Genomic DNA, 22,103 nt, shown 5'->3' with positions numbered 1-22,103 from the left:
TTCCTTCCAAAATCTAAGTTTTAAAAGACCTTTTCTACTACAACCCTAATATAGAGCCACCTTGAGGCCTAGTATGCCACTGAGGAATCGGATAACATGCAAATGCAGATCCGGAAACCTTGCTGAGTAACACAATCTTTACTGTATGCTGTCCTGAAGAGGTGGCACATGAGTTAAACCAGTATATACTGAAATTCCTTTTCACCTGCCCATTTCTCCAAAGGTTCCTAGCCAATACTCAAGAATCTCTCTTAGGCCTGGCATGGTGGCTCACACCTGTAATTCCAGCAATTTGGGAGGCTCAAGTGAGAGGATCGCTTGAGCCCAGGAGTTCAAGACCAGTTTAGGCAATACAGGGAGACACTGTCTCCATAAAAAAATACAATGAAAATTAAAAATGGTCCTCTCACCCATCATTTATGACCAATGACCCTTCTCACTGTGCATAGCCCTCTGGAAGATACAGTTTAGTCAATCACTCCAATTACTTTTTTTCTGTCTGGGGAAATTTCAGGGAAAAACTTACCCATACTGACATATTAAGAAACTTTTACTTTTCAATTATCAATTTTCCCACTTTCCAATTTTCACAGAACCAATGTTACAACCATAGGCTAACATGAACTATTCCAGCCAAAAGTAATAAAACTGGATAGTTTAGTGCGCTTTTCTTTCTTTCTTTTTTTGTTTGAGAAGAGTCTTGCTGTGTTGCCCAGGCTGGAGTGCAATGGCCCCATCTTGGCTCACTGCAAGCTCTGCCTCCTGGGTTCACACCATTCTCCTGCCTCAGCCTCCCAAGTATCTGGGACTACAGGCGCCTGCCACCTTGCCCAGCTAATTTTTTTTTTGTATTTTTAGTAGAGACAGGGTTTCACCATGTTAGCCAGGATGATCTCGATCTCCTGACCTCGTGATCCGCCTGCCTTGGCCTCCCAAAGTGCTGGGATTACAGGCGTGAGCCACCGCGTCTGGCCTAGTGTGCTTTTATGTCTTTACACCAGGGCAATGAAGAACAATCTTCTGTGTACACAATGAGTCACTGTGCAGTTTGAATTCTGAATAGTCTCTAGGGATCTAGTAATGGCAGAGGTTAAAAGAAGAAACATTATATGAAGTCTAAAACGTTTTCTTGGTTGTGACAAACTTTTTCAAAATTCTGCATGCTTCAAGGTGACATCCAGTGTCTTCCATAGAGAGCAGCTTGAGAGAAAAACATCATTCAAAAATAGGAAATGGTGGTAACAATTTATTGTCTGGTGCTGAATGAGGTCTCACCAAGTGCAGATGTGAAATACACTAGTAACATATAATAATACTGACCGCAATAACAAAATGGGTAAGTGTTAACTTGCACTGGTTAGTGTCCCTCACAGACGGAGACCACTCTAAAAGCGCAAAGTCCTTATGGGCATCCCATACACTTAACGTCTAAATGCTGACCCAACAGGAGTGAAATGGGAAAGTTAAAAATAAACACAGAAAGAAATACAACTACCCATCATTTTTTAAGAAATGAACAAAAGCTATAAAGAGAAAAGATTTTTTAAAGTAACACCATTTGACCCAGCAATCCCATTACTGGGTATATACTCAAGGGATTATAAATTATTCTACTATAAAGACACATGCACACGTATGTTTATTACAGCACTGTTCACAATAGCAAAGACTTGGAACCAACCCAAATGCCCATCAATGATAGACTGGATAAAGAAAATGTGGCACATATACACCATGGAAAACTATGCAGCCATAAAAAAGGATGAGTTCATGTCCTTCGCGGGGACAAGGATAAAGCTGGAAACCATCATTCTCAGCAAACTATCACAGGGACAGAAAACCAAACAACGCATGTTCTCACTCTTAATTAGGAGTTGAACAATGAGAACATGTGGTCATAGGGAGGGGAACAACATACACCGAGGCATGTCAGGGGATGGGGGGCTAGGGGAGGGATAGCACTAGGAGAAATACCTAATGTAGATGACGGGTTGATGGGTGCAGCAAACCACCATGGCACGTGTATACCTATGTAATAAACCTGCACGTTCTGCACATGTACCCCAGAACTTAAAGTGTAATAATTTTAAAAAAAAAATTTATTTTACAAAGTAACAAAAGAGAGCTCCACAGGCTTTTCCAATTGAGTATTTCTCTCCAGTACTGAAGATGCCAACTTTGGGAAATATGCAACAGTTTATCCAAACAGGCAAATGTCCCCTCCTCTCACTCTTTCTCTCAGTTCTCTTCACCTCATTTATGGACAGACTAGTAAGGAGTCTACTAATCTAAGAGACCTGGGAAGCTCTGAGAAGATCAGTAATCCAATTCAGTTCAGCAGATGTTTGTAGGCACTTACTACATGTAAAATGTGGCAGGCACTACAGGAATATTAGGAGGAAAAAGGTGCAGCCTTTATGCTTTCAGACCAGTGGGTAAGACGACAAAAATTCCAAAAAGGTATAAAAGCAGAGACAGGAAGGGCCATTAAAGTAGAGAGTCCATAAGAGTAGATATAACGGGATTCGAAGCAAGAAGTGGAAGGGAATCCTTACTGGTGGAGCACCCTCCCTAGGACAGGCACTGAACCAAACACTGAATCCTGAAAACAGTTCTGCAAATGCAGAGTGGGGCTTTCGTTTCTTTTGTTTTCATGCTTTAAAGATGAAGGAAAAAGGTTTAGTTAGGGAGGGTCAAACTCAGATATCTTTGGCTCCAAGACATATGTTCCTCCAACCGCATCATGCTACCTCCCAGGAGAGATAACATCAGATGCTGGGGTGGGGAGAAGCATGGATATACTTCATGGACCATAATGTATGGTAGGCAGGGCTCAGAAGCTCCAATACTGGGTTTAGCTGAGCTGGGTAAAGGTACCAAGTTCCTGACGGTGAGAGGACCATGCACAGGAACACACAGACCAGAAAGTACACTTGGACTTGGCTGAAGTGCAAAATACGAGTAGGGATGGAGCTGGAGGTAAGGTCAGAGCAACATGCTTAGAATGAGAAGTCTGTTCTTAATTCAGATGAGAACAAGAAACAATCAGACAGGAGAATTATGAACAGGACTACATTTTAGAACAGTTAATCTGGGAACAGTGTATGCCCAAGGCTAATGTTAACCCATACAATACTTTCGTGAGAATTAGACAAAAGAATCTTTCTGGGCAAACACAGCCCCAAGAGTAGAAGCCATGGTGAACAGGGAGAGACTTTGCATGAATTTGTCAAGCTGGTCATGCACAGCACACTTGTGCTATGAAGCACCTGCACTCTATGGGGAGAGGCCCTGGACAGAGCCGTGTTTCTCAAACCTGATAATCTGCAAAACTGGGCTTCCAAGATCCCAAGTTAAGATGTTGACTTTGGAAGTAAAATGCCAAGGCTGTAGAAGATCATTTGGGGCCAACACAAGTGTCAATACAGGAACCCAAGTGGGCCCTTAAATCCCATGTCAGTACTGGGTCTTCCAGATCCAGAACGTATTTAAATTAAAAAAAAAAAGCAAAACACATTTTAAAAGTTTTTCACACAGAACACTCAAACTGTGAGGCTCCATCTGTAGGTCCCAGCTGGAAACTACAGGTATAAATACGGTTTTCAAATAGAATGGGACCACTTCTTTAAGGATATTTGTAAATGAGGAAGCAGGCAGTTTTGATAATCAGAATGGGTGAGTCAGGGGCTACTGTCATGTGGAGGGCAGTTGTCAGGGATGCTAAATATGTGGGACAGTCTGGACAGTTGTTTGACCAAGATGCCCCATTAGCCTGTAAGCTTCATAAGGGATTGCCCGGCTCTGTCTTCTACTCCAGCACTAAGAAAATATGGCAAAACCTGGTAGGTAGGAAGGATTAATGAATGGGGAGAGAAAAGAAGTAGGATGACCAATTTAGGGGTTACTACAGAAGCAAAAGTGAGAAATCTAAGTGAGGGTGGCTGCAGGGAAATGGAAACGTCTTGCAGAGGTATAAATAAGGCACATAGATTGGCTACTGACGGCAGGCTTTTTAGAGCACAACGGTGGGGGAAGAGGGCAGAGGAAAACTCAAATTGAGCTTCAGGTTTCAAAGCTTGCAGGAGAGAATGGTGCCATTAACAGAAACAGTGGAAGTAGATATAAATTATCTAGGAAACAGACTCAAAGGAGTCATATGAACCAGATGGCCAAATTTAAGTAGAACAAGAGAATTAGCTTCTCCTAAAAGACTAAAAACAAGAACCCACATTTTTCCATTACTTCTTGGCTATTCTCTACACAGACAAGTGGTCAAATACCATTTGTTTAACCTAATAAATCTCTGGTTTTTCCTTTCCAACTGTACATGACCCAAGAGAATTAGCCAACCTGCCTACTAGAGCAGTTCCAAAATCAGTATCTGAAAAGAGCTTTTGTCAAGATCTGTGCAGACATCTCCCCCTGGTGGTTACAAGAATCCAAGATTCACTCATTTTAACTGGGGCTTTTGTCTCAGCGACTTTCTCATCTGGCTCCCAATTCTGGCCATTTTATTTTCTCTCTAGATCCGCTATGGTGTTTTATAATAATGCTATCAGTTGTACTATCTGGTAGCACACTTCAGAAACATGAAAGGAAAGATAAATGGATGTTGTTACCCACTGCCATGACCCACAGTGGTCTCAGGATTTCTTTGGTTTAATAATCAGAAAAGTGGAGTTTGGGGCCCAACTGCCCAATTTTAGGTCCATAACTCCAGATTCTGTTTCTGCATCAGTGACATAAAATAATTGGACTGGATGATTATTAAAGTTGCTTCCAACTCTTCTACACTCTGCGGTTTCTAAAAGATGCCCAAGGAAAGGTATGTTTCCAACAGTTCCTTTATTTTCAGCCTATCAAATAATCTTTGCCAAGGACAGTCATTTATTAATTGCCACAGGATGATCACTTTCTGATTCTTTTTGCTTCCCCAAAGGAATACTGTAAACAAGGATACTAATTAGAAGGACTCTTAAAACAGACTAGTTTTCAAGAAACACGAGCATGGTATATGGTTTCTCTACCAACAGGCAAATTCCTCACTTGTAAGATCTGCCAAACATGCATTTCTGCACTGAAAGAAGGTTTGGAAAATGTTCCTTACCGTTCCACATATGCCTTGTCCAGATTGTTTAAGCCTATTGTGGGGCTTCTGAGTTGATTCTGCACAGACACAAGATCGTTGCTTTCCAAGGCCTGGTTTAGTAAAGCAACAGCAGACAACATTTCCACAGCAATCAAAAGCTCCTCGTGGGCCAAGTAGTTCTGTTGGAAAACATATGGCAACATAAGCTCCCCACACAACACACCTCACGTGCCTGATGGAGGTTTACAATGCACATTTCAACAAACAACGAAAAGTCAAAGAACTTGATAGCTCAGCAGAAAGAGGAGTCGTGGCCACCTGCTTTCCACTGGCTTTAAGAATAGGCATATGACTCCTGGGTTTTCCTTAGATGATCATTTTTTGGGACTGGGTTGATTACAATGGAAAGTTACGATTCCACAAATATCTGCATTCCCATTGCTGATCCCTACTCCTAGCTATACTGGCTGCTTAAAGGCTCAGTCCAGTCATATAATTAAGCCAAGGACTAGATAACATTGTCACTGATTGAGAGTGCCAGGTAAGATTTTAGCATAGCTAATGATTTCCAGTTTGAATTAAGGGTTAAGGGAAGGTTGGGAGAATTTCACCCAAAAGTTAGAATCTGAAGCACAAAGCAAGGTCTTCAAACCAAGACTATTGATTTAATTCAAAAAAAGTTAGTCTAAGTGACATTTTCATAAATCGGGTAGAAATTTTAAAATGCACTACCAGGTCTAGATATTTGAAGAAGTCTGAGGTGATCTTTTGGTACAGCAAGTAAAGATCTCCAGGTTTTTTTTTGTTTGGTGTGGTTTGCTTTATTATTATTATTATTTGAGATGGAGTTTGGCTCCTGTTGCCCAGGCTGGGGTGCAATGGCATGATCTAGGCTCACTGTAGCCTCCGCTTCCCCGGTTCAAGCGATTCTCCTGCTTCAGTCTCCCAAGTAGCTGGGTTTACAGGAGCCCACCACCATGCCCAGCTAATTTTTTGTATTTTTAGTAGAGACAGAGTTTTGCCATGTTGGCCAGGCTGGTCTCGAACTCCTGGCCTCAGGTGATCCGCCTGCCTCAGCCTCCCAAAGTGCTGGGATTACAGGCATGAGCCACCACGCCTGGCCAGATCTCCAGTTTTATATGATTTAAAATCTGGGTTTAGCTTATCCAAAAAAATATGTCTTAGATTTCAGAACACCCTTTCCCTCTAATATCTTCTTGCATTTAACCATTTTATATGATCTTGGCCCAACTTCAAAAGGAATATTTTTTTCATCATATTGAAGGGACATAAGGAGGAGGAGCATGAAAAAGAATCACTAAGGAAAAGCTGATACATATTTTACATTTAGGATATTATAGTTATTTAATATATAACATAATGTTCATCTTAAAATGCATTATTATATCTTTCTGGATCTCCACAGAAGTCTTGCAGCAAACTGATTTCAGAATAAAAAAGGGTAGTTTAATCTTCCAAAGCAAATGGGAAGAAGGAGTTACCATGGAGATCATGTAAGTAAATTTTATTCAAATATCTTACATTAAATACAAGTTTAATATATAAGGTACCAAATTATATCAGCAGAATGGATTCGTTTATAATTCACTTCCTCTATCTCTTTCAGTGACCTGCCCATGGTTACCTAAATTGGTATACAGCAAAAAGGATAAGGAGAGAGGAAGAAGAAATGGGGCTGGACAGCCACAGGTTAACTATGGCCAGTTGAGGATGAATAAGTGTCCTCAAGCCTAAGTAGCCTTGAGCTTCAGAGCCAGAGAAGTGGAAGAAAATGTTAATGAGAGAAGAATCGAAGTGAAATTAAGAAAATAAGCTATTTTTCTTTTATTACAAATACTATATTTCTATTTAGGAAACATAGGAAGTCTTTTAAATTATTATTTTTTTTTTTGTAAAGATGAGGCCTATGTTGCCCAGGTTGGTCTTGAACTCCTGGCCTTGAGTGATCCTCTTGCCTCAGCCTCCCAAAGTGCTAAGATTACAGACAGGAGCTACCACACCCAGCCAATACAGAAGTCTTAATAAGCAAGAATAAGAAAACAAATGCTACCACCCAAGCTTTTTTGTGTATATCCTTTTATGTATTTTAAATTCATACATACTTTTGCAGAGGTTTTGTCTCTAAATGACTTCATTTTCTTATTGCAAAAAACAAGATAATGCTATATATCTTAATCTCATTTTTCCCACTTAATATTAGTATGGATATCTTTTCCAGTCATTATTCTTTACATTATCATTTTTACTGGTTGCACAAATTTCTAGCATGTACAAGCACCATAAATGTTATTAATTTACAGGCAATCTGTTATTAATTAAATAGTCATTTGTTTCCTGGTTTTCAGTATTATAAACAATGCTGTAAAACATCTCTGTGGCTAAAGCTATTTGGTTCATATCCTTCAGGCTTATTTTCTAGAATGTAACTGTCAGCATCACGGGCTTTTGATCTATATTACTAAGACCACCCTGCAGAAAAGCTGTATAATTCATACTCCCAGAGGCTGTGTAGGAGATGTTTGTGCCCCATATTTATACCTACCAATCTAATTTTAAATAGTAAGTGTACTGTGCTTTAATTTATATATTTTTCACTTCTGAATGAATTTAAACTTTTTTTTGTCATTTGTATATTTCTTGTTTTACGAATTGCCTGCTCATGTTTTTGGCCTCTCTTTATTGTGTGTGGATAAGTGCTGATTGTGACTTTAAAGATCCAATGACTGTCCTGTTTTTCCTTTGAACTTTAATTTTTTCAATTATTTTTTATATTTAACATTTTATGTTGAGAACTTATTCTGATATATGTGTAGTGAGTTAATGTTTTCTTAACAAAGCTTAAACACTTGCAAGGACATCATTTATTAAATAGTCCTTTCCCCACCTTCTTAAAATACGAGCTTTGTCATAACGTTGACTTCTTGGTTCTGCTTTCAGTAGTTTTCATTTTGTTTCATTGTTTGGCTTACAAGAGCGTTAGTAAACATGTTCTTAATTACTGTAACCTTGTTTGAAATTATTGTTGAATGCTGTTGTCCTTTTTTTTTTTTTTTTTTTTTTTTTTGAGACGGAGTCTCACTCTGTTGCCCAGGCTGGAGTGCAGTGGCTGGATCTCGGCTCACTGAAAGCTCCGCCTCCTGGGTTCACGCCATTCTCCTGCCTCAGCCTCCCGAGTAGCTGGGACTACAGGCGCCCGCCACCTCGCCTGGCTAGTTTTTTTGTATTTTTTTAGTAGAGACGGGGTTTCACCGTGTTAGCCAGGATGGTCTCGATCTCCTGACCTTGTGATCCGCCTGTCTCGGCCTCCCAAAGTGCTGGGATTACAGGCTTGAGCCACCGGGCCTGGCTGGTGCTAATGGTCTTCTTTGCAGTTTCTAAAATTGCAGATTGAGCTTATTTTCTATATAAAAAAATTATATATTGTAAAAAAAAATACCACATCGGTATAGCTAAAAATTATCCAAGGTTCTTCAAATATCACACAGAGAATAAGAACAACCTATTTTCAGATGTATATATATAGACCACTGCTGGAATTTCCTAACTATGCTCTTAGATTCTTTATGTAGACTAAAAGCAAAGTTAACAAGGAAGGAGGCCATGGAATTGGTACGGGTGGAACAGTGAGACCAGGACTGGTACAATACCCCTATTCCCCTTTCCTAACTAGGCTTCCCTAGTGCGCCATGACACACAGAGTTACCATCCCCGCAGCTGGGGTCTCCTCTGACTTACCATGGCATTCTGTTTCTGGAGGTTGAAAAGTTCATTCTGATACATGGCAGCAGCAAAGGGATAAACAGCAGGCAGCTGGGCTTCTGGTTTCTTCAGTGCAAGCAGTGTATTCTCGGGGTCACCTTCCGGAATGACAGCATTAATATGGTCCACCGCAGCCTGCCCTGAGGGTGGAAGTTCACGTTTTGTCAGAATGGTTGCTCTTTCCACTGCGGTCTCACCCAACCAGCCCTTCTTCCCAAGGATTTGTACCTAAGCGGTTACTTTTCATGAACTCTGAAAAGCTGCAGGCAGAGGGTAGGTAAGGCTTTGAAAATGTTATCTCAGTAATTCAAACCAATCCAATCCTTGGAGTTAGTGCTTACAAGAACCTTAGCACTGATGAAGCTTAGGTTATGAGATCATTTCTGAGTAACATGACTTCCTTCCAAAATCCTTCCTTTTAGGACCAGCTCTGGTCTCACCTTTTCCATGAAGCCTTCAGATTGTTCCAGTCCTTAAGGATTTCTCATCTTGTGATCCCCACAGTTATTTAAAGCTGGGCCATGTAGTTCCAGCAGGCATGTTCCTTGTGCTCCTTATGTGTTAGTGCTGCCTCCCCAAGGAGACTTCAAGCGACACGAAGACCAGAAGCAAGCCTTGCCCTACTGCTGTATCTTCCTGATGCATACGCTCTGAGGTAAGCCCACAGCAAGCACTCAGAAACATTGCTGCAACATCTGAGACAACCATAAACTCTGTGATATGGTTTGGTTCTGTGTCCCCACCCAAATCCCATGTTGAATTATAATCCCCAATGTTGGAGGAGGGATCTGATGGAAGATGATTGTAAGATGGGGATGGATTTCACCCTTGCTGATAGTGAGTTCTCATGAGATATGGTTAAGTGTGTAGCACTTCCCCCTTCTCTCTCTTCCTCCTGCTTTGGGCATGTGAAGATGTGCCTGGCTTCCCTATTGCCTTCTGCCATGATTTTAAGTTTCCTGAGGCCTCTTCTAGACATGCAGAACTGTGAGTCAGTTAAGCCTCTTTTCTTCATAAATTACCCAGTCTCAAGTAGTTCTTTATAGCAGTGTGAGAACAGACTAATACACTCTGTGATCTCTTGACCAGTTGTAAGGTGTAGATTATAAAGACTTGGATTTTGGTGACCAAACCGAAATGCTTGGAACAGTGGATTCAGCATAGTTTTCAGAGAACAAAAATGAAATTGCTGAGTAAATGGGAGAATGAATGATGAACTCTGCCATCAGGAAAGAGCAAATGAAATGGAGATTCCAGAGTTTTGCCTTATAGAGAAGACATCTGGGTAGCAGAAGGAACACACATCCATAAATTTCTAGAGTCTTTCAAGGGTTAGCTTGTCTGCCTAATTCGTGACTACACTGAAGCTTAGATTCTTCTAACCCTTTTTGACAAAATGACAATTTATCTTCTCTAAATACATTCACAAGGATATTCCCTCCATCTTTTTACTAAAAGATATAACTCAATAACAGGAAATACTTATGATGAATGGAATCCTTCAAGTCATCCCCCAGAAAACTCACACTTAACCTAAAGGACCCTGAGAACCATTTTGATCTTTAAAATTTATGTGACAAACCAAAAAATTTCAGAAATGAAGGTCTAGTGGTTGTTTGTGGTATTTGCTGTTCTTCTAAAGTTAATCCAAGGCCTTTCAGCTGCATCTCGGATTACCCTAGGTAGGATCTTGCTTTACCTTTGATAAATTTATCATACGGGCTTGTACAGCTGAATTTCAAACATCAGAAAATCATGTCTTTAAAACAGTTTTCTCTCTTTCCTTCTCTCTCTCTCTCTGTCTTTCTTTTTTTGAGACAGTCTTGCTCTGTTTCCAAGGCTGGAGTGCAGTGGTGCAATTTTGGCTTGCTGCAGTCTCGACCTCTTGGGCTCAGGAGATCCTCCCACCTCAGACTCTAGAGTATCTGGGGCTACGGTTGTGTGTCACCAGGCCCAGCTAATTTTTAAATTTTTTTTTTTTGTAGAGACTGGGTCTCTCTTTGTTGCCCAGGCTGTTCTTGAACTCCTGGCCTCAAGTCATCCTCCCACCTCAGCCTCCCAAATTGCTGGATTACAGGCATGAGCCACTGCACCTAGCCTGAAAAACACTATTTCTTTTTTTTTTTTTTTGAGATGGAGTCTCGCTCTGTCACCCAGGCTGGTGTGTAGTGGCGTGATCTCGGCTCACTGCAACCTCCCCGCTTCCTGGGTTCAAGCGATTCTCCTGCCTCAGCCTCCCAAGTAGCTGGGACTACAGGCGTACGCCACCACGCTTGGCTAATTTTTGTATTTTTAGTACAGACAGGGTTTCACTATGTTGGCCAGGCTGGTTTTGAACTCTTGACCTCGTGATCCGCCTGCCTCAGCCTCCCAAAGTGCTGGGATTAGAGGCATGAGCCACCACACCCGCTCTGAAAAACACTATTAAATAAACAATTTCTTAAAAAAAAATAAGGTAAGATCAACCACTCTTTTATACTCTGCATTTAACAAAATGTCCAGGCAGGGCGTGGTCACTTTTGTCTGTAATCCTAGCATTTTGGGAGGCTGAGGTAGGAGGATCACTTGAGTCCAAGAGTTCAACATCAGACTGGGCAATAGAGTGAGACCCTGTCAAAAAAAAAAAAAAAAAAAAAGCAAAGAAATGCAAAATATCCAGCTCTGATCTTAACAGAATACATCATGCAATGAATGGAATGCATTTGCTGAACCTGAAAGGTAAATGGTTGTAATGTGAACAAAGATGAGGCCTCTGACAACAGATCTGTTGACATTACCACCGATGAATGTAGATGCCTTAACATTTTAAGATAATAACCCACATGGTTGGGGAAAACCTTGTCAAAGTAATGATTCTTATATTTAAAAAAAAATTTTTTTTGAGATGGAGTCTCGCACTATTGTCCACAGGCTGGAGCGCAGTGACACAATCTCAGCTCACTGCATCCTCCGCCTCCCACATTCAAGTGATTCTCCTGTCTCAGCCTCCCAAGTAGCTGGGATTACAGGCGCCCGCCACCATGCCCAGCTAATTTTTTGTATTTTTAGTAGAGACAGGGTTTCATTATGTTAGCCAGGGTGGTCTTGAAGGCTTGACCTCGTGATACACCCACCTGCACCTCCCAAAGTGCTGGAATTACAGGCGTGAGCAATTCTTACATATTTTAAAGTATACAATTGTCTCATTTTCATGTCATCAAAATGAGGATTTTTTTTTCCCTAAGGTTACTTTCAGTTCTACTGGACTATAAATTTTAAGATGGGGAGAGATAAAAAGACTTCAGAATAATCATGTTCTACACACTGAAAGCCATCAAACTTTGCCTTCATATTTTCAGCCAGTTATGCCATTAGTGCAAAATATTCAATGCCTTTTACTTCAAAATGGAAAAAAAAAAGTATAGCCAATTTGGCATTAAATTTGCGGTCAGGAATTTATGGCACTGAGTAAAGAACTAAAACATTTATATAAAGCATTTTATTTAACATGAAAAAGAAAACTGTTTTCATGGTTATAAATATTTCAAAAATAAGGAATGGTTAAAGGCTATGGAGCCATTTCCTCTCTAAGTTTATGGACCTCAGATGTCTCACCGGCAACATTAATTTTCTCCTGTAATTCATTTCTGTCAAGCATCATGAAATTCTCAGCTTTCACATGGAGCAAAAAGACAAACTTTAAATTGGACTTCATTTCATGTATCATTAGCAACATGTTCAAGATTTCACAAGAATAAAAGAACAGGTACATGCATCCTAAAATGTTAAGGTGTTACCCTTAAAAAAAAAAAAAGGTAATGAGAGTTTTCAACCCAGTTATGTGTATGTGAGGCAAATTCTCAAACACACTCAGTTAACTCCTAGACATTTACATTAACTCTCTGGGGCTTTCCTTAATTACTGTTTGAGCCCCTTAGGATATTTCTCTCCAGCAACTTAGGAGCAGACTTCCGAGTAACACCTGCGGAGGTACACTTCTTTTCTATAGTTATAAGCAAAAAAGAATATTCAAAACTCAACCAGGATGTTAAAAGGAAGGCAAGGTTTAGGACTGTTGTAATTAGTGGACACTCCAAATTTTAATTTGGCAGGGAGTTCACATGTTTTATTAAGCAGGCTAAATGGTCTTTCACGTATTAATTTTTTGGGTATATATGGATTATGTAGATTGACCAGGGAAAAATAAACATCAAATGAAATTTCTTACTGACTCTTCCGATGCTCAAGGAAAAATAGGTTTTGCCAGAGGGTAGAAAAGACGAATAAAAAAAATTGACGTATCTCAACTTGCATATGCTTATTTTAATTACCTGAGTCTGCTGTTCTTTACAGTCACACACCTGAGCCAGGTACTAAGAGGAACTCATCTGCTTGACTCCACAGAGGCTCAGGGGTGTGGGACTCAAAGGTGCCATCATGAGAATTCATCTGACCTGCCCATAGTCCCATTCACTGGCACCAAAGTTACACAAGTGTAAGAAAAATCTTATGAGCTACAGATTAATGACTGGGAAGTCACAGAGAGCAGTGGTGTCAACAGCACCTTTTACAATTCCAATAAAACGTCATCACATAATCATGGGCAAGCAACTACAATCTGTAAGTTATAATCTTTTACTAAATAACCTTCAGTATTAGCCCCAAAAGTGACAGATTCAAAATGTGGAATGTAATGAAACAGAAAGGTAGAATCAGACTAGCTTCAGGATACTTTGTGTGGACTGAGATCACCAAAAAAAAGCCCAGTGGGAAACTGCCAAATGTTGCACCAAAATTAAGAGCAACATTGACACTGAGTAGATTTTTCATTGTAGAAGGCAGTTTTCCAAGTATACAAATTGAGAGTTGTGTTGGGATTCTGGCAAGGAAAGTCTGTATCTTATGGAAATATCAATTTCCTTCATACGATCCATTACTTACTGTTGACTTTATTAATATTGCCTTGGATTTCTGCTTGCGTCAGCAGTTCTTCATAAGCATCTCTTTCTTCTTCTGAAATACAGCTATTCTGCAAAACAAAGTCTTCACTGATTTCTGAGGTTAAATAAAATATTTCCAAAACTCGGAACTCAAATGGAAAAATGTGAAGAGTGATAAAAACCATTCCCTAATTATTTAAATTCATTGCAAGCATTTGTGGAGTGCCTGCTCTGTGCAGGGGACTAGGGGAGAATGCTGGCAAAGATTACAAAGATGAATGACAGACCCAGTGACTCTTTGAAAAGGGCTAATTTTCAAATGTGGAAAACATTAGTTTGGACCACTTGGTATTGCCATTTTTGTAGATCAAAAACAGTTGAATAGCACCAATTTCATTTGATTTGATCTAATAAAATCAAGAACACAAATAATAAATATACCTAGAAGAACCGAATAGGTTCTATAGGAGAAGTACGATAAGCATTCTTTAGGAAGTATTCATACTTAATTGGGAAGAAAATTTTTCAAAGAGATCATAATCTATGAGGGCTTCGAGCAACAGAATAATGTCAAGAATAGGACACAGACAGCAGATGGAAAGCTTAGCACATTGGGCTACAGCTTGGAGTGTGTGTCCAGGGTTAGCCAAAAAGATGAGGGGGTCAGCTGAAGGCTAAGCTAAGATTTGGTGTTTAATTCAGTAGGCAACAGAGAATCGGGGGATGTTTCTGGTGGGTTAACATCAGATTTGTAGTTAAAGATCAATTTTGTAACCTCTAGCTCTAAGAGGGATTGGCTTGGAGAATAACAGGAGGCAGAGAGACCCACGAGGAAGGTGCTTGATACAAGAGTCATGCGATGAGGTCAGGAGGGGCAGGACTGAGGCAAGACTGGTGAGACTAGAAGGTTGACGACAGATTCAACTCCAACAAGAGTAGGCAGCAGAATCTAGCAATGGATGGGACACAGGAGGCATAAAGAGTTCTGAGATAAAGCTGGCCATCATTCTTCTGAACCAGGGATGTCAGCAAGGGGAGCTCTTCTGACATAATGGGGTACAAAGCCCCAGGGACACAGATGAAGTTATCTGGTGGAGTAGGAGAGAGACCAATTTGGGATGGGCTGGCATAAAGCTGATGGCTGATTTCTTCAATAAGTGGATGAGCTCAATAGAGGAAGAACAGAGAAGGGATTCAATGTCAGACCTTGAAGAATCCCCATACTGAGAGGGAGGAGCAAGAGGAGAAAGAGGCACACAGGAGAACCGTTGCAGCAAGGACGCACATAAGCTAGTGGAGCAGAGAATCTCAAGGTAGGGGGCCGACCCTGCCAGATGCTAGTGAGAGTCACCAGTAGAGAAAACGCCAAAATCTAAAGTGGTTACTTTTAGTCATGGAGCTGAAACTGACATGGCAAGAGCTTAATGAGAGACAAGGTGGTGAGGAAGTAGAATCTCTCAGCGTAGACAAATTTTTCAATAATGGACTAGATAGAAAGGTGGTTACTAATGGAGTTAGGATTAGGAGCAGGCTGTCTTGCACAGGAGGGACATCCTCAAATATAAAGGATTGACTACTGGGAAAATACAAAGACCGTAGCTTCAAAAACATCCTCTCTGAACTTCACCTCACTGAATTATTAACCTCTACTACCAAACGTAAAAGTAACTTGGCTAATGTAAGGTCTGTTGATGATGTCTAACAAGGGGTGATCATGAGTTGCTATGTCTACACTTTCTGGGGATATTAGTAAGTTTGCAACATGACTTTTAATTCTTTCAATATATAACATTCATCACAAAATTCCCTTTTTAAAAATTGAGAGAGGGTCTCATTCTGTTGCCCAGGCTGGAGTACAGTGGCAGGGTCACAGCTCACTGCAGCCTCAACCTCCCAGGTTCAAGGGATTCTCTCAGCTCAGCCTCCCAAGTAGTTGGGACTGCAGGCTTGCTTATTTTTATTTCTATTTTCTTAGAGGCAGGGTCTCACTATGGTGCCCAGGCTCGTCTTGAACTCCTGGACTCAAAGGACCCTCCTGCTGCAGTCTCCCAAAGTGCTGGGATTACAGGCATAAGCCACCATGCCTGGCCTATAAAATTCCTTTTCATGCCTTATATAGGGATATAATCTAATTGCCTTACATAGTGTATAGTCCTCTTCTATGCTACATTTCATTCAAATCAATTGTCTGTGGCTATAGAGAACATAGCCAATTGATTTAAAAATATTGCTTTTAACATTAAGGCTTTTCAAACTAGTAACTCATAAGCACATTCATTACTGTTTTTATTACACAGAATCTAAGTACCTTCAGTCTTGCATTTTCCTCTTTTTTCTTTTTGGCATCCCAGAGTTCTTTCTGATATTCTGGTGCAAGGTTGTCATCCACCAAAGTTAAAACTGCATTTGGGTTTCTTAGTGTTACAATGGTCTGCTCTGCTACTCCTTTTTCAACTGCTTCATTAATGGCTATAACTGCAGCATGTACTAAAAAGTAAAGAGAGAGAGAGAGAAAAAAAGGTTTTTATCAGCAAAAGACATCATGGACAGTTGCACTGACCCTGTGTAAACTCAAGCAGTTTTACTTTCTTTCTTGGCTTCCAGTAAATATGTCAAAAAGAGAATTCAGACATATTATGGAGCACCTGCCAACCTCTCCACATGGTTGTCTTTGGTCCTGATCTCAGCATCTGTTAAGTAATTCTGACTCACTTATATGTCACTGAATGGCTAAAATGATCCAAGCCCTATGTCAACCACAGGAGTTAGAAGGTAAGTCAATCCTTGCCCTCTGGTCAGGGGGACATGGGTAATTTTAAAGTAACATGTTGGTTCCAAGAGATACTTGCAATTTAGCTTGCAATACTAAAAGACCTGTAACAATGAACTCTACCACTAAAATCTACAGACACAGAAAGTAGAGAACTATGGACAATGAAGGTATTTCTAGAACCTCAATTCATGTTGTACAAGAAGAAGTCTAAAGACCAAAATCAATTACTTGGTTATACTGTGACATCCTCAAATTAATCATCTATAAAAGAAATAATAAAATGTTTAGGGTGCTTAATGTATCTTCTAAATATTCTATTTCAAGTAATCAAAATCAACAGGTAAAGTACAGGTAAGTCTCACGTCAATGGCAAGTTTGGATTGTAAATGGACTTACATGCAGCTTCATCCACGGACAGTTCATTGGCCAGAATACCACCTATTTTGCTGAAAGATGGCATCTGTATTCCGTATTTCTCAAGTTCTTTTCTCATATTACTGATTTCCTCCTCTAACAAAGAACCAAATAATAATAATCATTATCAGAGAAAGCTACAGACAGGGATGGACACAGGAATGAGTACAATCATATCAAGAAATGTCTTCATCAGGAAGTGGGGTTTGTTTCTAAACAAGAGCCTTAGGAAGAACCCAGCCCGTTTCTCATTTCACAAACATGGGGAAGGAGAACTGAGTCAAGAACAAACGAGATAGGTCTGTTTTCTCTTCTCACCAATATACAGGAATAAGGGAAATCAATAATATCAAAATGGGGGAAAAACGTATTGGTACTTTTTAAATATTTATTTATTTATTTATTTTTGAGGCGGAGTCTCACTCTGTCATCCAGGCTGGAGTGCAGTGGTGCAATCTCAGCTCACTGCAAGCTCCACCTCCTGGGTTCACGCCATTCTCCTGCCTCAGCCTCCCAAGTAGCCGGGACTACAGGTGCCCACCACCACGCCCAGCTAATTTTTTGTATTTTTTAGTAGAGACGGGATTTCACCGTGTTGGCCAGGATGGTCTCAATCTCCTGATCTCGTGATCCACCTGCCTCGGCCTCCCAAAGTGCTGGGATTACAGGTGTGAGACACCACACCCGGCCAGGTATTGGTACTTTTTATAACGAGATTGTAAAAAATTACAAAGAAAAAGAGTAGTACCTGTGAAGTCTACTTTGCCCAACAAATCCTGGATCTGGGGTGCTATTCCTAGTTTGAACAGATACAAACTGAAAGAAAAAACCACAAAATTATCAGAAATTTTATCATCAAAAGTCTTAAAGTTAAAAATTACATAATTATTAATAGTTTTTTCAGTTGAAAAAGATCTAAGAGATGTCTAGTCTATTAATTTTGTAGATGAGGAAACTGAGTCCCTAGGTAACAGAGTCCTTGGTGAGGCCAGGATCAGAATTCCAATCTGTGTCCCAAAGACTGGTCTTCTGTAATCCACTTCCACAGCACTTCTACAGAGCCAGCTAACTCTGCATCATCCATTTGTACAGAGAACAAGAAACACAGCTAATACAAAACAGCAGGTAACAAATGCAATAAACATTTCTTTGGATATTCCTCACATAATTCTTATTTTATTGAAGGTACAGCATGAATAATTATTTTGCTTTTTAATATTCCTCCAAGTACCACATACCCCTTGAGGAAATATTTGTTTTACATTTTCTAAACCAATAAATAGAGTGGCAAGACTATCAGTGGGTGAGGTAATGTTAAACTATGATGTGTGTATATTACTCAAGGGGAAGATGGAGAATAAATTGGATGTATTTAAAAACAAATCCATAAGGTAGTAATGATGGCATCCACTAACCTACCCATAACCTGAGAAAAGAACTTGAGAGCTGGCATCTAAATTCTATCAAAATTATATGTGCTTTTCCCACCCTTATCACTGAGTCATAGTTTCACGTAATAGTATATACGAGAAAGTGAACGGAATTATTTTTATGGCTTGAAGTACTTCAAAATTATCACTTCAGATGTTGATGTGAGATGGAGCTCCAGAGTTTATAGAACGTAGAATTTCATTAAATGCATTAAGAAAGTTGAAGATCAAGCGTTTTCAATGGTATTAAAACAAACTCTTAAAATGTATGATCAGTCATTTAATGTAAGTAGCTTGCATTAAAACTGACAGTAATTTTCTGATTTTTTTTTTTTTTTTGGTTGAGACAGAGTCTTGCTCTGTTACCCAGGCTGTAGTGCAGTGGCATGATCTCGGTTCACTGCAACCTCCGCCTTCTGGGTCCAAGCGATTCTCCTGCCTCAGCTTCCCAAGTAGCTGGGATTACGAGTGCATGCCACCAAGCCCAGCTACTTTTTGTATTTTTTTAAGTAGAGACGAGGTTTCACCATGTTGGCCAGGTTGGTCTCGAACTCCTGACCACCTGCCTCGGCCACCCAAAGTGTTGGGATTACAGGCATGAGCCACCGCACCTGGCCAATTTTCTGATAATTTTTATGAAAAGCAATTATTTGACCAAATACATGATCAAAGTTAAAAATTAATGATTTATGGTTTAAAAAATTACACAGATAATCACTACTCAGTTACACACTAAATAATTTGATATATATGTTCTTTTGAAGTTGTTTCTGGACATACCTATTTTATAAATATATATATTATTCTAGAATATGAATGTATTATAATTTTCTTAAGCAATTGCTGAGCATTTAGATTGTTATTAATTAATAACTATGGCAAATAATGCTTTAGTAAACCTACTTACATATAGACACAGACAAATCTTTGTGCATATTTCTTATTTGTTACAATAAAGCCATTAAAACAAAATTACCAGCTTGAAAGGGTACACACAAAATAAAAGTTTTCAACGTATATTGTCCAAATGGGATCTTAAAAAGAGATTATGCTCGGTCCAGGCGCGGAGGCTCACGCCTGCAATCCCAGCACTTTGTGAGGCCAAGGCAGGTGGATCACCAGGTCAGGAGATCGAGACCACCTTGGTTAACATGGTGAAACCCCGTCTCTACTAAAAATACAAAAAAATTAGCCGGGCACGGTGGCGGGCGCCTGTAGTCCTAACTACTCGGCAGGCTGAGGCAGGAGAATGGCGTGAACCTGGGAGGTGGAGCTTGCAGCGAGCCAAGATCGCGCCACTGCACTCCAGCCTGGGCAACAAAGCGAAGCACCGTCGCCGCCCGCCACCGTGCCCGGATAATTCCAAACAAAAAATTAGCAGGGCGTGGTGGTGGGTGACGTAGTTCCAGCTACTCGGGAGGCTGAGGCAGGAGAATGGTGTGAACCCGGGAGGCGGAGCTTGCAGTAAGCTGAAATCATGACACTGCACTCCATCCTGGGAGACAGAGCGAGACTCTGTCTCAAAAAAAAAAAAAAGTAAAAATAAAAATAAAAGAAATAAAAATAAAAAATATAAAAGAGATTATGCTCATATATTCTTTGTGAGTAAAGGCTTAAAAAACATCCTTTTTCCTTTTATATGAGAATTTGACCTTTGATTAACTTTCTAGCTCTGTTCTCTTAGGAACCTATACTGTCAACTGTGTTATAAGCATCATTGCTTAGGAAAAAGTAACCCAATTGATAAATTGTATCTTGAGAGAAGAAACCATAAATACCTAATAGGTACCATATCTTTGGGCCTTCCTGGGTTCAATGACTCTTATAACTGGTATGTTCTTTGCAGAGAACTGGGAAGCTATGCAGTACAGCGGTTACTATAGATATTGGCTCCTGGGGGCATGAGACTTACAAGCCAGGAAGGTTCAAACCCACTCCTTCGCAGCAAAGTTGTAACTTGGAGTACCAAAGAGAATGGCGGCTTCCAGATGGCTGTATGGAGAACTATGTGGAGTGTCATGCAGGTTCCCACTGAAGAGCAAACACCTGCCAGCATGCTGGCTATCCCGGCTGCCTCTCTTCTGAGCAACAGGTGCCAGATGTGGCTTATGACAGGTGGGTGAATCTGAGTATTTAGCTAAACCTAAGAACCCCCTGATGGGTATGGCCCACTAGACCACGAATACATGTGAATGCCATTTTCCTTGTCCCCTTATCACCACAGGATATTATCAATAAAATCTTTCAAGGGACTAGCAACTGATAGCAACAAGATGTTATTTAAATCTGCATTTCCTTATGGTAGTTGTGAGGGTAAACATTTTTTCATATATGCATTAGCCATTCATGTGTCTTCCAGGAAATGCCTATTAATGAATGTTCAAATTTTAAAGAATTTGCCTCTTATTTTCCTGCTTTTCCTTTAAAACCAAAGCAAAGGACAAAGAACAATGTTTTTTTTTAACCGTATGTGTAACATTAGTTTTAATACTAAATTTTAATACGATATTTATATCTTATCCACAGAACAAAAACTTCTATATTAGACTTTGAACATTCTTCAAAGTGAAATAGCCATTATGTATTCATAATTCCAAACTAGCAAAACAGGATACATTCCTTAGTTAAAGTTCTAGGTCTTTAGAGATTATCATGGATATAAAACTGTTTACTTTACACAGCCTCTGAGGATTTTACTACCAAAGGTTCATGCCAACAAGTCATTATAATTAAAGCTAGATCATTAAGATACCATGCTGACATTTTCAAAACCATAATATTTTATGAACCAATTCTCAACTCATTATTACATGGGGAAAAAATTCCAGTTAAAAGGGTGCTCATATTACTTGGAACAATGAAATGTCAACCTCTTCACTTGCTCCTTTCTAGTAATGGGAATGACAAAATTAAACAGAATTTAACAGGCAAGATAAACTGCAAAAGAATTTGGGAGGTGAGTGGAGATCAAGCCATAATTTAAGAAATGAGAATAGATAGCCAGGGGTGGTGGCTCACGACTGTAATCCCAGCACTTTCGGAGGCTGAGGCGGGTGGATCACCTGAGGTCGAGAGTTTGAGACCAGCCTGACCAACATGGAGAAACCCCGTCTCTACTAAATATACAAAATTAGCTGGGTATGGTGGCACATGCCTGCAATCCCAGCTACTCAGGAGGCTGAGGCAGGAGAATTGCTTAAGCCCGGGAGGCAGAGGTTGCAGTGAGCCGAATTCACGCCATTGCACTCCAGCCTGGGCAACAAGAGCAAAACCCCTCCTCAAAAAAAAAAAAAAAAAGAAAAAAAAAGCAATGAGAATAGATGAATAATCAAAAATGTATAATTGTATCACTTCAATTTCTTTCATAGTACCTGATTTGCACTTTCCTCCTCTTTTTACAAATTCAAAAATACACCTAAACTAATTTACAAAGAAAACTATAAAAAAAATCAGTGAAATGTAGAAAATGTTGCAGTAAAATGTAAGTAGAATCCATAAAATGTCTTCAAGCAACAAATTTTATATTTATTTCAAGCACTTAATGTGCTATATCTTTAATATGTATTACCTACACTAATATCCTGCTGAAGTTTTTTTTTTTTTTTTTTTTTTTTGAGACGGAGTCTCGCTCTGTCACCCAGGCTGGAGTGCGGTGGCCGGATCTCTGCTCACTGCAAGCTCCGCCTCCCGGGTTTACG

General features: G+C 39.9%; 1 protein-coding gene across 6 annotated transcripts in view; it reads right to left on the bottom strand.

Annotated features, from left to right (window-relative positions):
• Positions 1-22,103, bottom strand: part of IQGAP2 (IQ motif containing GTPase activating protein 2) — a 311,257-nt gene that overhangs the window by 102,915 nt on the left and 186,239 nt on the right. For all 6 annotated transcript variants that reach the window (XM_031666244.1, XM_031666249.1, XM_031666245.1 and 3 more), the window contains 6 exons: positions 17,724-17,791; positions 16,958-17,071; positions 16,097-16,275; positions 13,790-13,877; positions 8,846-9,009; positions 5,108-5,268 (listed from right to left, as the gene is read on the bottom strand). In XM_031666244.1, coding sequence (XP_031522104.1) covers positions 5,108-5,268; positions 8,846-9,009; positions 13,790-13,877; positions 16,097-16,275; positions 16,958-17,071; positions 17,724-17,791 — 774 coding nt within the window. The remainder of the gene's footprint in view (positions 1-5,107; positions 5,269-8,845; positions 9,010-13,789; positions 13,878-16,096; positions 16,276-16,957; positions 17,072-17,723; positions 17,792-22,103) is intronic.

Source organism: Papio anubis, chromosome 5, assembly GCF_008728515.1.
Source record: "Papio anubis isolate 15944 chromosome 5, Panubis1.0, whole genome shotgun sequence".
Taxonomy (NCBI): domain Eukaryota; kingdom Metazoa; phylum Chordata; class Mammalia; order Primates; family Cercopithecidae; genus Papio; species Papio anubis.
The sequence above is the reverse complement of the archived record's forward strand: the minus strand, read 5'-3'. Positions and strand labels throughout refer to the sequence as shown.